This window comes from Phalacrocorax carbo, chromosome Z, assembly GCF_963921805.1.
Source record: "Phalacrocorax carbo chromosome Z, bPhaCar2.1, whole genome shotgun sequence".
NCBI classification, from domain to species: Eukaryota; Metazoa; Chordata; class Aves; order Suliformes; family Phalacrocoracidae; genus Phalacrocorax; species Phalacrocorax carbo.
This window is the reverse complement of record NC_087548.1, coordinates 74,538,876-74,554,631: the sequence shown is the minus strand read 5'-3', so window position 1 is coordinate 74,554,631 and position 15,756 is coordinate 74,538,876. Positions and strand designations below refer to the sequence as shown.

At 35.6% G+C, this 15,756-nt stretch overlaps 1 protein-coding gene across 4 annotated transcripts in view; it reads left to right on the top strand.

Moving 5' to 3' along the window:
• PTBP3 (polypyrimidine tract binding protein 3) overlaps nt 1-10,762 on the top strand; it is a 42,238-nt gene extending 31,476 nt beyond the window's left edge. For 3 of the 4 annotated variants that reach the window (XM_064438065.1, XM_064438063.1, XM_064438064.1), the window contains 7 exons: nt 76-153; nt 795-931; nt 3,522-3,555; nt 4,170-4,262; nt 4,802-5,018; nt 6,048-6,125; nt 6,814-10,762. In XM_064438065.1, coding sequence (XP_064294135.1) covers nt 76-153; nt 795-931; nt 3,522-3,555; nt 4,170-4,262; nt 4,802-5,018; nt 6,048-6,125; nt 6,814-6,946 — 770 coding nt within the window. In that variant the 3' untranslated portion in view covers nt 6,947-10,762. The remainder of the gene's footprint in view (nt 1-75; nt 154-794; nt 932-3,521; nt 3,556-4,169; nt 4,263-4,801; nt 5,019-6,047; nt 6,126-6,813) is intronic. The other variant, XM_064438066.1, reaches the window with a different exon arrangement.
• Nucleotides 10,763-15,756: the final 4,994 nt, after the last annotated feature.

Sequence of the window (15,756 nt, the reverse complement as noted above, 5' to 3'; positions counted from 1 at the left end):
CTGATTCTCATTGCTGAAGTCTCTTCTGTTTTCTAAAAATTTAAAAATCTAATTAGATGTCTCTGCTCTCTCTAGGCACCCCAGGTACCTTCTTCCCATCATGTGCAGGGCCTCCTGGGTTTGTCCCACACATGGGCTTTGCTCAAGCTGCTGGTAAAGCTTCTCTCTTCTAAAAATGTGGTGTTTGCATTTGGTGCTATTGCTCTGAGCACAGGTGTATTCAGATAGACCAAATTGTTTTCAAATACAGCCATCAGAACACAATGTTCATTTGAGCCATTCTGATGCTTTTTCTCATATTATTCAGTAAAATTACTTTCTGTAATAAAAAGCATACACTGTTGTAGTTTATCATTTAATAAGCGAAGAAATTAAATGCCATGATAAAGATTATCTGCAACAGAAAAACTCTAAGCATCTCTTCTAAGAATTTTAAGACTTCAGTGACATTCAAAGCTAAAGCAGGGAGTCTCCCCTTTTTCTGGCTATAAAATGAGAAACAGATAGTCTTCTAGACTCAGTGATCTTTTCCTTTATAGCACAGGATGAACTTCTGTGCTAAACTATTTTTCTTCTTTTTTGGGCTGCAATTTATGACCCCTTTTGTTTAAGTCTGTTGGTCACTGGAGGGGAGGTGCTTCCTTCTTTATTGGTGAAATACTAGGAATGACTAAATTTCTTAAAAGCTTTTTTTAACTGAAAATTGATGGTTTTGCCAAACATAACCTGCTTTTGTATTCTAAAACGTCTTTTCTACTTAGAGGTGTTAAGTGATGCTATTAATACCCTTCCAGGTTTTGCAGCTCCAGCTTTTCCTGCACCACTCAGTTCTGTCGCGTTCACATCTGCATTGCCTGGACAGGTGACTCTTCCTGGTTTTACTGGTGTTCCAGGAAGTCCTGTTTTACTAGTCAGCAACCTCAACCCTGAAGTAAGTTTGACTGTGGAACTGATGCAAGTATAGACTTATACCAACTGCCAGAATCCTTCTTGCAAATTGACATCAGCTGAATAAGAGAGGAAATATCTATGCTGGTAATATAAAAAACAGGACAGCTCTATTCTTGTTTGAGATAGTTTGCAATACTGAGTTTTAAAAACTCCAGTCAGCAGTGAAAAGCTTCCTAACACAACTTACTATAGAAAACCTATGTTAGCAGTGTAGCTAGTAATTAGAGAAAAGTCTATGGTCAGTTATAAGAAATGTTTGAAGAGGTAAACAACAAATATGGCTAAACCTACTGGTACTCTGTTAATTTGACTCCTCTATGTGCTACTTTATCCTTAGAGGAGCTAAAGAATTTTTCATCTGTTACAAAACATGAGGAGTTAGAGAAACAGGACAGAAGGGGAAAAGGAGAAAAAAGTGTTTATCAAATCATGTACCTTTCAAAACATTGAAAGGATCTTTCTAGTTTTGCAGCTTTTCCCAGGTTGAAAAGGAAGAACATGGGTGTACTTTGCTACTGACATCACTGTAAATCAATTTTTAAGAGTTACTAAATATACATGTTCACTTTCATAGTACCACACATTTTTTTCATATATTGACAGTAAAATTGCCAAGGACAACTTGGATAATTATTTTTATAGTGGAAGTGACACAGACTGTTCTATAAGCTTACACCTGACTCAAATATTACACATTGATCTGTGCTTATATAAAAGCAATGTACATCTCTCTAAAAAAAAAAAGTTAAAATCAAGCTTTACCAAGGCCATGACTTAAAACACAATTCTACTTCACTGTTGATAAGCAGTTCTACTACAGCAATGTAAAATTATTGTTTGTTTTACACACTTATTTGATTCACCTAACCATAAAGCTGATAAAATTAGGAGTTATTGGCAAAATGGAAGTTATCTTCATATTACTGAGGTTTAAAAATCTGTTGAGTGGTTCCTTTATTCCACAGTAAGCATCAAAAGAAACAACTGCAGACTTCAAGACATGTCAATTTTTCTTTGATTTGTCAATGTATCATATCAGTTAATTTCGGATGATTGTTGTAGATGTTCTTTCTGCAGCTGACTATTCAAGATGATTCTCTGAGTATGTCGTGGTTTTTTTTTTGTTTGTTGTTTGGGTTTTTTTTAAGAATAACCATATGTGAAGCATAGGTCAAAGCTATTTTTAAGGACATCGCTGCTTTACTTAATACTAATCATATGCAAGAAGTTGGCATGTAGAACTCCATGCTGCAATACATTATTATAATGGTAAATGCATTAGATAATGCTCAACTTCCTAAAAGGTAAAAAAAAGAATGTGCAACAGCATTAATTGTTGGAAATATAAACTGTTGTAAATACATTCCTTGGCAACTGTGTAACACTTGTCCTTCAGTAGCGGTTGTCTGAGCCCTATCACTTCTTTTTCTGTGTATAGAAAATCTAGTTGACCTTATTTCAATTTATATTTCTCCCTGTTGCAGGGTTTCAGTGTGCATTTGAACATTCCCTCATGATTTTTAAATTAGCTGGTTTTGTCTTCCAAGAACCATTTCTAGTAGAAATATTGCAGTCTCGTTTGGTTAAGAAATTTCTTTAAATAAACTCTGTGCTGAATTAAAATATTTGGGCCACAAGGACGAAGTCTAGAAGAATTTAAATTTTACATTGATAGTAATTGTTCCTTACCATTAAATGCTGATGATAAAAGGGTATGGGCTTACACTTAGGCTGCAGTATCTTCTGTTTTAAATAATTTAGGTATATTTGGTACATGTTGTGAGTTGAGAAGGAACGGGGTGGAGAGTGTGAGTAGTGCTTCTGATAACCAGGCATTTTCAGTATTCATTACTGGCAAGACGTTTGCCTCAGTTGAATAAAATGGCTGCATTAGCATGTCAATTATCTTCTTTTGTGCTTGGGGAGGTTGGTACACAATTTAATTAAAAATCACTGAAAAGGTATTTCTTTCAATATTTAGCCTTATGTTCACAGCTTCTAACTGAACACAATTTAAATACCACTTTCTATATGCTTCGTATATAAACAGTTAAATGGTATGTACATCACTTTAGCATGTCACGGTTATGTACAGCGATGGGAACAAAACTGAAGACAAAGCAAACACATTTTGCAGCAACTGGTTTTAGTTTCGTAGCTGTTTGCTGTTCAGGAAATACAAAGGAGTTCTTTAATGTTCTTTTCTATTTCTAGTTTAGCAAATGGCTTTCATTTTTCATGGAATGAACTGCTAACTTGGAAAGAATAAGTTCAAATAATTAAGTCAGTTAATAAATTAATAAATTCTTTGGCATGACAGACTGAGTCTTGAGTGATGAAAATGCATGAGCTGAAGTGTTAGCTTGTTTAAATATTTTATATGTGCATAGCAAATATATATTAACAAGAGTGCTATACTGTAGTTCTTGCAGGGAATGGCTTTTGGAGGGAGAGGTTTATGTGTTAGTGTGCAGCATCTCTTTCATTTTTTGTTTACCATACACTTACAGAATAGATTTCTTTATTTGCATGGCTTTAAACCTAATATACTCATTTTGTCATTTAAACAGGCCATCACACCACGTGGACTTTTCATCCTATTTGGTAAGACATGTCAAATATACCTTGAGAAACTACAGGGCTAGCATTCTTTTTATTTATCTGACACCTGCTGGTTAATGCAGGCTCCATTGTTCTGTCCTTGTCCAGAAAACGCACACAAGAACACACTGGTTTTAAAGTGACAATCATCTGAGTCAGTAGTTGTAGGCCACAGGTACCAAAAAGACAAAATAGTTACAGTGTCAGAAGTATTTCAGTGTGTGGCCCACAAAAGCAAAGTAAGATGAAAAAACAAAGATTGCATCAGAGGAAACGGAGTACACGCTTGGCATATGTTAGTAGCAGAGGACAATGTTTGTTGGCATAGTAATATTTTAATATGCCCCTGTTAAGAGGACTTTAACATTGTTGCACTATTTAAAAGCTGAACAAAACCATGCAGTTTTATGACTAAGATCCTGGGTTTTTTCCCCCATTTCTGAGCTTCAGAAAATAATACACAAACTTTAAAGCTCTCCTTCATACTAATATTCTAACCAACCTGTTTAATGAGGTGATTGTTCTTTGTAACACTAGTGTTAGTCAAAAGACACAGACTTGCCCTTGTGCTGTTTGTAGTAATGCTCTGGGCAAATTTCCTTTCTGGATTTCCACAGGGGTGTACGGTGATGTGTATCGTGTGAAGATCATGTTTAAGAAGAAAGAAAATGCTTTGGTTCAGATGGCAGACACAACCCAGGCGCAATTAGGTACTGATTTTTAAGGCAGTTATGCTTCAGATTAGCATGAGTGTGATAGAGGTGAGGAATTTGCCGCCAGCTAGTGAAAAGTATAAACAAATTAAATCCACCATTGTGGTGCTTTACTACGTACAAACTTTTCCTTGTATATGTTGGTAGTGATCTGTTTGCTTTCATGTAAACAAATTATTTTCCTGTAGTGGTTTAAAAAAAAAAACTATAAATCTCAATCTAGTAAATGTTAGAATTAAAACATCATAAAATTTTCCTGTAGTTTATCCTATATCTAGCTATTTAGGAATAATAAACTGTTCTTTATTGAAATGCTGTTTCACACTTTTGTTGCATTTAGACTGGAGGATATATTACGTCCTTATACTTGTTTTAAATATAATGTTATGACATAGTCCACCTGGTAGACATGGAAGTTGCAGTTTAAAATTAGAATGTGAAATCTGACACTAAATAGAATACAATATTAGTATGGAAAGAATACTTTGTTATTCTCCTCCCTTCATTCCTGTTCAACTTATATTTCCACTGGTTAGCTATGAACTACTTGAATGGACAGAGGCTTTATGGAAAGGTCCTCCATACTACATTTTCAAAGTACCTGGCAGTTCAACTTCCTCGTGATGGAGATGATGACCAAGGTCTGACGAAGGACTATAGCAATAGCCCTTTACATCGCTTTAAGAAGCCTGGCTCTAAGAATTTCCAAAACGTCTCTCCTCCATCTGCCACCCTGCATCTCTCCAACATCCCGTGAGTATCATGTGTGATCTTCTTGGAAAGATGGTGGTTTTTAGGTTATGTTCTTAAGTTACAAAATCTGACATAAGCTTTTAAATTTCCTTGGCCTTTTACAGTTTCCTGAGAATGTGGGTCATTCTGCTCTGTAATTAAAAACCTTTAACTGTCACTTTTTTTATTGTTAGCAAAGAGGATAACAGATTGAATGCTCTTCTTTATGAGTCCTAATACAGTTTACATTTTCTTGAGAATATGCTTTTGTTTTTCACATATTAAGTCCTGTGTTATAAATTTTTGCAAAGATTAAATACATGGTTTTTGAGATAATGTGCTGGAGTTACATTATATCAAATTCATCACTGTCATCAGTATTTAATGTAGATACAGTTTTTAATCATTCTAACACTTTAAAGAACAATTTCTACAGAATTTAGACCTTTTATATAGAGGGGAAGTTGTTTTAAAAAAATTTATTAAGAAGTGTGCTCTTTAAAACTTAAACAACCTTTATTTTCCTATTTAGAATGTTGTCAACAATGTGTGGAATGAAAACCAAACATAAGTTTTTACAGGATTCTTTTGTTCAGCAGTTGTGCAGGGAGGGTGGAAAATGATGGAATTTTGTCCAAATAAGAAAAATATAAAAAGACACTAAAAAATGGCACTTTGAGTAAAATAGAAAACTTTCCGAACTGAAAATATGTGAAGCACTCTAGCAGTGATTACAAGATTTCTGAAGCTACTCGTTATGTTCGTAAGTGATTTTTATGCAATGTGAATTTAACTGAAGGAGAAATAGGGGTAGATGAAAGGCAGTAGAGTGTATCTGGAATGTTTTTGTAGCATACTGAGGTGCCAAATCTTAGTGTCAAAGCCAAGATGTTTGGTCTAAAGTGTTGACATGGCTTGAGTTGGTGGAGATAGTTTTTGCCATTCAAATTTAATTTAGATGCCAGAACTGAGGTTTTGATACTATTACAGAACGTTGTGCTCTTTTACAAGGTGAAGGGATTTTGTTTTGGTTTTGCTTGTTTTAAACAGGTCTTCTGTTACTGTTGATGATATGAAGAAGCTTTTTGCAAGTACTGGATCTACTGTGAAAGCCTTCAGATTCTTCCAGTAAGTTCTTTTGTAAAAATGCTGAGCAAGCTTTCATCCTGGAAGATGGCTAATTGTTTTTATGTGTGTGTAAAATCAGGCAATATTCCATGTGTGAATGTCTATAGGCAAAAGCTGCACAGCTATGACAATTTTATGATTATTCTAATCTTAAAATTTTAAATGGGACATTGTGTTAGCATAATTAAATGAAAATTATTCAGCCTTTTGATAAATTCCACATGTGTTCAAAGTAAAATAAGTTAAAGAAAAGTAAATGCTCACTTCTTTAGAAAGAAATACAAGCTGCGTATATGTAAAATGTCATGTAAAAGACAACAATTAATCTGCTCTAACATTCATTAAGGTTGCTTGGTAGCATTATTTAAGCATGATCATACCTGCTAGAATAATCACATATAAATACACAACACAGATGTTTCTTAGAGGTCTTCAAGCCTTATTTCAACCTGTTTTTTGAAGTGCAGTTTAGTGGAAGAACAGCATGGCTGCAGGCCAATGATCTTCCAAATTTTTATACTTTTGTTTTCTTCTCGTTTTAGCAGGGGCATAACTAGTTCTGATTCTTTCTCTGTACAGGTGTTCAGTGTGTGTGATGTGGCTGAAAAAACACTTGTGTCACTTTTCTGTGTTGGCTACTGCAATGAAAATTTGGTTAGGATTAATAATGGTTTTTATTGCATTTCAGGAAAGATAGCAAAATGGCTCTTATCCAGCTTGACTCTGTGGAAGAAGCAATTCGTGCTCTCATTGAGCTTCATGATTACAACCTTGGAGAAGACCATCACCTCAGAGTTTCCTTCTCAAAAACTACAATCTGACTCTTCTGTGAACTTCCCTTTTAAGACTTCATCACAGTTCTAGTAACATCTTCAGATACTGAAACAGCTGGGACCAGCTCTGTCTCTTAAAAAGCTATTCATACACAAAAAATGAAGTGATGGTATTTTCTGATATTAGGTGCCACTATGCGATCAAAGTTTAATATTCAGCCATAGAAAGATTTCTGTGATATTGCTTTAGCAACAATATTTATCAGCAAATTTCCTACTTAAAATTATATTTTTAGAACATCAGCCTTACAAAACATTTTAAAGTGCTTTTAGAATATACCAAACAAAAAGTATTTCTAACAAAATAGTATATCTATTCTACACAGATTAAACAATAATTTGAATGTGAAATAAGGCTTGGGTTTCTTGACGAAAAGCAAGCATTGACTGTGAGTGTCCTCTAAATAGTATTTATGTTAGCAGTGTGTGTATTCATACTTTGGTAAATCTTTACAAGTAGCTTTTTCTAAAAACAAAGTCTGTTTTGTTCATATGGGTTAAAGTATTAGAGAAAAGATATTTCTATGGAGTAGAAGATATTTGACAAGTTTCTTCATTAAGTGGTACAGGAGACTTAGGTTGACTTACCATGGAATAGAAGTTTGATGTCCTATTTTCACTGACTTAAAAGAATTTTTTACCTTTCTTTGAAGAATAAAGTGCTTACAGTCTTACAGAAAATATTCAGGTCTATGATAGTTTGACAAATTTTTAAGAAGTTATTTTTAAGGACATCTTTGAGAGGGGAAAAAAAATTAAACCTCAAGAGTTTTTTGTACCACTATAATGTTTAACGCTTAAATTACTATGTATTAATTTCTTATTATGTGCCTTACTATGTGTTTATGATACAATAGATTAGAGTTTTGTCTAAGTATTTTGAAAAATATATTGTAGGCTTTGTGAAAATTCTCTTCTTGGTCTTTTTGGAAATGTTTTCATTGATACTTCAAATTTTTATTATGTAATACTCTGAATTCTAGTCTCCTGTGCTTTGGTATAGAGAGATTGGATAGAGGTGGGAATGTGATTTGACTCATTGTGTAACTGTGGTGGGATTCTTTGAATTCACCTGGTTGCAGTTGTGTGATAGCAGTACTTGGCTGAAAAAAATTTCTCACACAGAAAAATGCACTAAAAAAATCTTTACAAAAAGACCAAACAGCATATTCATACCAGTTTCTGGACTTCATCTAACTTTTTGAGAGACATTGGCTGTATCAGAATATTCTCTTTTGGGTTCCTGCATTTTCTTTCAGTATTAAACTTCAAATAATGAAGAGCTAGCATTCTTTAAGTACAAAAAATGTTCATTACTGAATGTCCTTTTCTCTTTGCAGAATGAGGTGAGATACAGTTAATTTTTGAGTTGAAAGTACATATGAACTTCAGTGGCTTCTGACTGTATTTGAAAAAGTTTAATTATAAGAGGTTTTTCTTTCTAGTACTTACTTAACCACCTTTTAAAGAAGTATTCCTCCTAAACATAGCATTTATTTACTTCTAACCACTGCAGAATTTGCGTATGCCATAATGTCTTGCCACACGTTCATTTTGGTTTTTCATTAATCAGTATGAATTGCATGACTTTTTCCTGTCTTTCTAGAAGAAAGGGCATGTTTCTACAATGATCTGAGTATTCTAGAGTAAGCTTTTTCAAATTTTCTCTCTGAATTATTTTCGCAAAATCAGCAAGATACTAACTTACCTTCTTTCAATGTATGTAAATTCGCATATTGGCTTAGGAATAATAGACAGTGTTATCTTTGGGATTTGAGATAGTCTTTCCATCTTCCCCCTTCTGAAATAGCCAGTTCAGTTAAGTTAAACAATTTCTTTTAAAAATAATGAAAATAAGTAACTGCAGTACCAGAGCACCATATCAAAAAGTTACACGTTTATGATTTTCCCAAACGGCAGTTGTAAGTAAGTTTATTCATTTGCATAGGCCCTTTATCACCAAGATAATTATAAATCGTGCCTATGTTCTGCCTTGTTAGCAGTCACACTGATATCCGTTAAAGAGAATCTTTCTGGAGTGACAGTCTTCCTTTGCTGTGCGTAAATTGGTTTGATAATACTAGGTCATTATCCATAAAATATGCTTTGTCACTTTTCTTAAGAATTACAGCTCCACAGGAGAGGAATCATATTAGACCTGAATATAAGTCCAAAGCAGGAGAAAAGGAACCTTAAATCTGAGAGTTAATATTAGCACATATCAGGAGCAGTAAACGAATACTGTCTGCGTCATCAAGCATAAAGGGATGAGAGCCTCTGACATTCTCTCAAAAAGAGAAATGAATAATTTCTCATTGTTAACCTAATGGTAGTGTATAGCTCTTGTCAGCTTTGGACTGTTTTCAGTTTGAAATGTAGAAGCCTAAAGTTTAATTTACCAGAGATTTACAATTCTTTAATTTGAGCAAAATCTGTTTGGTAGGTATTTATGGTGTTTGCTTTTTGGTTGTGATACATTTATCAAGCTTTTGGGGTTTTTTGTTTTTTCTTTTTTAGTTTGTCTTAGTTCTATTTCTGCAGTTGAATATGCTTGCCAACATACTTTTAGTGTATATCTTAAAGATGCTGCCTCTTAGGGAGATCTGCTTTTACAAGAAGTGCAGACAAGCTTCAAAACTAGCAGTACTTCTTAATGTTTGCTTAGAAGAATGAAGGCACTGGTAAAGCTAGTTAATCTCATTCAGTATTCTGCCTTGAATAATTAAAAGCAAAACCATAACACCTTGTTTATCATAATGGATGTTTGTGAAGGATCGGGACAATAATTCTTATACTTTGTGCTTGACTCCTTAGTGCCTGGCTGCAAAGGCACAGTTGCACCTCAGTTCTTGATTCGCTTGAGCTTGATTGAGCTCGATTGACCTTGATATCTGTGAAAAGAAGAGAATTTAGGAAAGAATGGGATTATTCTACAGATTGTTACAATGATATAGGCTGGAAAGGAATCTCCAGAGGCCTTAATCCTACCTCTCATTCAGATCAGGGCCAATGTTGAGCAGTTGCTCAGAGAACTGTCCAGTTAAGTTTTCAGTATTTCCAGGAATGGAGATTTCACAAATTGTTTCTCTCACTGTTGCAATGTTTGACCACCCTCATTGTGAATTTTTTTCCCTAACATGTAATTAGGCTTTAAAATATTGCATCCTATATCTGTTGCCTTTCATCCTGTTAACTCTGCAACTCCCAAGAAGATTCTGTCTCTAATCTTCTCCATACTGTGGCCTTAAGCTGTTAAAGATAGGTTCATAATTTCTTTAATATGGGTTCTTAATTTCTGTTTAAATAATTTGCAAAGCATCTGCTCATGTGCATAGTGTAACCTGGTACTCGTACTCTGAAACACTAGGGTTATATCCTGACTACACGTACTGGAAATGGTCGAGGGTAGAGTTTTCTGCCTCTGTCAATATGTCAACTCCACAAGTTAGTTACCTCCAGCTCCTTTTTTTTTTTTTGGTGGCTGCACACTTGTTTCAAAGTGTAGTAACGCCTTTTTAACAACCCAGGAGCAGCTTAGTGCCTCTTCAGATGGCCTGTGATTTGTTGCATAATAGTAAAACTTTTGCTCCTTTGAATTTCTTCAAATGTCTTTGAACATCAGAGCAAATTTCTGAAACTTTTATTCATAATCTGACTCGGTTGCCTTGCCTGTTGGTCCTGTCAGTCGTGCTTTTTTTCTGCACTGATAGATTGAGGTCCTTTTTATGCCTAAGATATTCCACATATCTGAGGAGATTTGCCTATGTATGTCATTTTCTGATTACACGTGGCAAACCCGTGTTGGTGTGCTGAAAAAACTATTCACCTTTGATAAAACTGACGGTGATCAGGTATCTTGCCCTCCTTCGATTCATGTCAGTAGGAAGGTGATGAGTTCTTTTCTTGTAAGGGATGTGGACCTGCTACTTGTTGTTGTGTACTGTTAGCACGTACTGCTGTTTTTTGAATTAGAGGTCAATGGCTTACAGAAAGTGTTGTTTTGCCTTTATTTTCTGCCCTGGAATGTTGTTTACTAGAGCAGAACTACCAGACTTAGTGTTGTTACCCTTGTGCTGCAAGGACGCCAGTCAGATTGTACAGAATTTTTTCTTTAAATTAACTTTCTTCTCTCTTCTGAAGATGTGTTTGCCCTATACAAGACTGTCTGCCTGCTCTTTTGAAAGCAAATCCTAACAGTTAGGAGTTCTGAATTATTTAAGAAAATAATACTGGAAAATTTCTGAGGTATTTAACTTTGTGGTTTTATTGCAGGGATGATGGGGGATGAGAATAAAATTGGACCAAAGTTTATGTGCCTTCAGTAGCTTTACATGTAGAGTTTTTTCCTATCTATTGCTGTCTTAAGTATAATAAATACTTTTTTTTTCTCCTGGAAAGTGTATATTTATATTGTTAAAAATGAACATTGTCCACTGATTATACAAGAAGTTAATTACAACTGTTTCAATACAGATTTAATTATCCCTCTACCTTTGCCATTGCAGTTTTTCTTTTGTACTGCAATATGCAGGAATCCAAGCGTGACCCACGTATTTCCATCTTTCAGTAGTAATAACATGTTGTGCCTGGAGCAGTCCCAAAGAAATGAAATGATTACATAGTTGAAGGTCCTTGATAGATGAGTAAAGCTTTTACCTTAACAGACTGATGTCATCACTGTAAGCATTTTTTCAGTTCTTGGAAACTCTGCATTATTTATAAGTGGGAAGCTACCATCTATGTACTTAGTTCATTTTAAGCACTTTCCAATTAATTTTGAATAAGTTATCTACTTTAAGACAAACGTTGCTAACTGAGCAGATTCTTGCATCAGAATGTCTCCTTGCTTTTTGACCAAAGGCTGACTGGTTTTACTGAGACGTTTTGTGGAAAACCTGTGTTTCCTCTCAAGCCATTTTCTGATGGTAAGACCCAGTGCAAAGTGGCCTTTCCTTGAGACTACTATTGGTGGATGAAACATAGCGGGAAATGAGATCACAATGTGAACCAAATAGTGTGGGATAAGGCAAAAGGTGTTCAAGACACACAAAGCATGGTTAAGAGTTGCTGACATTCCCTCATTTTACATGATCTGTTTGTAAGTGTTCCCTTTTGGTTTACAAAAATGTCCATCTAACACAAGAAAATGCTGTAAATATTTGTAAGATCATGTTTCAGGGTTTTTTTTAAACTTGGCAAAAAGTGTTTTGGGGAAAAACTAAACATGTAAAATCTTTTTATATAAGAAAAAACTTGTCTTTTATATATTAATAAGCAATAGATTTCATTTGTAAAAGCATCTTCTGTCATAGTATAGAAAGGACTCCATGTCTGTTAAGATTACTTAAAACTTTAATACTATATCTTCTAAGAAACCTGTTTTCTCACTGTGTAGTGCACGGTTAATTTGATCTTGTTTGTGCTGCAATATATCCTGTTCTTTTTAGGTCATTGTATTTGGTATCTATAGCTAACTCTTAACTCCAGTTGTTGTAGCACACCATAATAAACACCATTACAGCTGTATGCTCTTAAATTTTCCTGTGTTCTTTTCTATTACTTTGGGTTTTTTCTTGTCTTAGAATTGTGCCGTTAATAATGTCTTATTTTATGTTTGGTTTTTTTCTTTATCATACATGGCCATCTAAGCAAAAGCTTTTTACATCAAAAGTATTTTGAGAGGACTAATGCACACCTTCAGCAACAGCTGAAGTTTAGCAGCACCTAAGCTTTCCCCTGAGCAGGGTAGAAATTCTCATTTTCAGTAGGATGGAAATCTGTTCTACAACCCTGAGCCAATACAGTGGTTGAAGACTGCCTCATTCTTTGAGGCAGGGGTGGGAGACTTCAAACCTTGGGGCCTTATCAGTGAGATTTCTTTTTGTTCTCTTTTACCATGCTGTACTCTTTCCTAGCCTTAGGATTCAAGTTTGTATCATTTGCACAAAGATTTAAGAAAATGTAAATAGTAGCTTTAGTCTGCTTTCAGCTTCCCTTTCTCACCTTTCCTGTTGGTTGCTTTTCTTTCATATTCTTCTGCTTGCCCTTCTGTGTCTTACACAACACTAATTTAGGCCCTTTTATCCTTGCATTCAAAATCCAGGATTGATGGTTAACAGGCAGTATTCTAAAGCAAGAGATACAAGTATGTGGTGATGTGGGGACTGCAGCGCCTCTTTCTGAGCTAAAATTCTCAGCCAATTTGGCAAGGATTTAACTGCCTGCCACTGAGTCCAAGAAGAGCAGATCTTGAAGAACCTGAAGTCTCATACACGTGCTTCATGACTGCCCATGTCTCAAGGCTAGGACTAGGCCACTGAGCAAATCTAGTGCAAACTATACTGTTACCAATCTCTGAACATAGGTGCTTTTGTAGGGAGAAAAATCTAACTCAGTTTAGACTGGATAGCAGCTTTCAGCAAAGTGCTTGTTCTCTGAGGGATAGACAGGTTGTCCCCAAGTGTAACTCTCTATTTTTTCCTTGATACTTAAATATTTGATGAGTGTTCTGGAGCCAATGCTAGCTTTTGGTGGGCAAAACCTGGCTTTTTTTTTTTTTTGGCCAAGTCTGCCTGAGCAAGTGTGGTGGGAGAGTGGAATTCCTACCTGTTGTCTTCTCCCCTTCCTCCTCAACCTAAAAAAAAAAAATAATCCCAGCTTGAATTCTTGTCTGCTGTTGTTGTACTCTGGTGATACAAACACAAGTAATTATTTTTCCCTAAGTAGTTAATATAAGTGTCCATCTTGGAAAATGAAAAATCCCTTTTAAACAGCATGGTTATAAAACTTTTGATATCAGAATTTGTTCTGTTCCTTGCAAGCTGAAACAAAGTGCAGTAACTGACAAATTGTAGATTACTCTACGGCCCCAGGGCTCACCGATTTACAGAGCTGGAAACGAGATAATGTATGTTTTAAAAATAAAATATGAAAATGCAAGAGGCGACTTTTAAGTGCGCTCAGATATTTGGCCTTGAGTTCTTCAAAGTGTAGCAGGTGAGTAGAAGGATGTCTAAACAAAAGATATGGAAGTGGAAGCCACGTGGTAGAGTAGGTGGGTGAGAGGAAGCATGGGAGGTAGAAGCAGAGAGGAAAAGAGACCTTGGGGAAGTGAATCTTCCCAGAGACCATTTCCAGACTAATGCCTTTGCTGTCAGCCATGAACTCAGCTCATGCTGGGTGGGGGGAAGGAAAGTTGTCCATCAACAGCAAGGACAAGCGTCTTTAGGGTAGTGCCTGACTCCAGAGGAGAGTAATGCTTTAGTCTCAAATCAGCAATCATTCCCACTCCCCAATATTTGCTGCTTGCTCTAAGTCAGTTTATCAGGGTAATGATTTCAGGTCCTGGTTTTTATTTCCAATCTGCTTCAAGTACAGCTAGTCATTGTCCATCTGAGAGAATCTCAGCTTTTAATGCAAGCTTTAAAAATGATTTGGTTGAAAAGCAAAAGCATACCTTCTGTAGTACCTGCATTAAATGTACCGTGTAAAGTGTTTTGCCAGCTATGGCTTAACTGTTTCTGTAGTGTGTACATACTACTTGTATGATGGTCTGCAATAGCTTTTATTGAGGATTTTGTGTGGGTTCTCTTTTTTTTTCCCTCCAGAGCCCATCTTGGTCTGAAAAAACATATTATTCCATGCTTGGGAGCTTTTTAAAAGAGGACCACCTGAAGGAATGTTGCATAATGCTGCAGGCTTGCAGCTCTCTGGTTGGATACAGTTTCTATTCCTACCCTGCTATGGTGTACCTATGGAGCACCTAGGTACTGTAGTGTACCTAGAGAATGTATTTGCAAACACTGTTCAGTGAGTAAGTGTCACTGCCCTTAAAAATAAAAATGAAGCTTTTTTAAAAAATATGACCTTAACATAAAAAATTACAATTAAGGCTATCTTAAAAGCTAAAGAAATTGGGATAACTGTTCTGTTCAGTACTATGAATTCTGTTGATGATCTAGGAAGAACTGTCTGTATCTCTATAAACTATTTCAGTTACTGCAATGTGGGTGGGTGCTTGAAGGGAGGGCTTTCGGCTCTTTTCTAATTAAAAAGTTATAGTTAAGAATTGACAAAAAATCTAAATTGTCAGATTTAGTTCTTACCAAAGAACATGGGAATGCCACTGGCCGATTTTTTTACCATTTCTAACCTTCCCTCCCCTCTTATTTCCTGTTCTCTCCCATGGCCAAATTGCCCAAAAGCAGTATGAGATTTAATAGCAGCAACACTGTGCATTCAGCAAATGTCATTCCTGTATATGCAGAATTTGACTCATCTGCTCAACAGATTTGAAAATACTTTGTCAGTTGTGTAACTAAGGTTCCTCATTTTACAAAGCTGTGAAAGTAGTTTATCTAAGAGCACAGTAAGTTTCTGGAAAGGGTTTGCTACCTAAGTACTCTCTTCTATCACATCTATTAACTGAAAGTCATTTCTACACCTTCCCTCATACAGGAAGTTTGGTTGTGTTACATACTCTTCTCCTTTTTGTGTGTGTGTTCTCAGTGTGACTGGGTAGCTTCAAATTCTTTCTTGCTGAGGCTTTAATTATCTTGTCAAAAGCATAAAGGGTTCACCCTGTTCCTGTATGTGTTTCAACAAGCTCACCCTCTTTCTCAGAGCCTTCACTGGTCTATCAGATACCAAACTGGCAGAAGAGTTTGATGGGAGACATATTCCAATTGTTGAGTGTCTTCCATTTCAACAGTGAACAATAATGCATTGTGCCATTCGTGTTCTTGGGTTTAAGCATCTCCCAAGACAAGATCTTTTAATGTTAATTCAACCACAGGGAT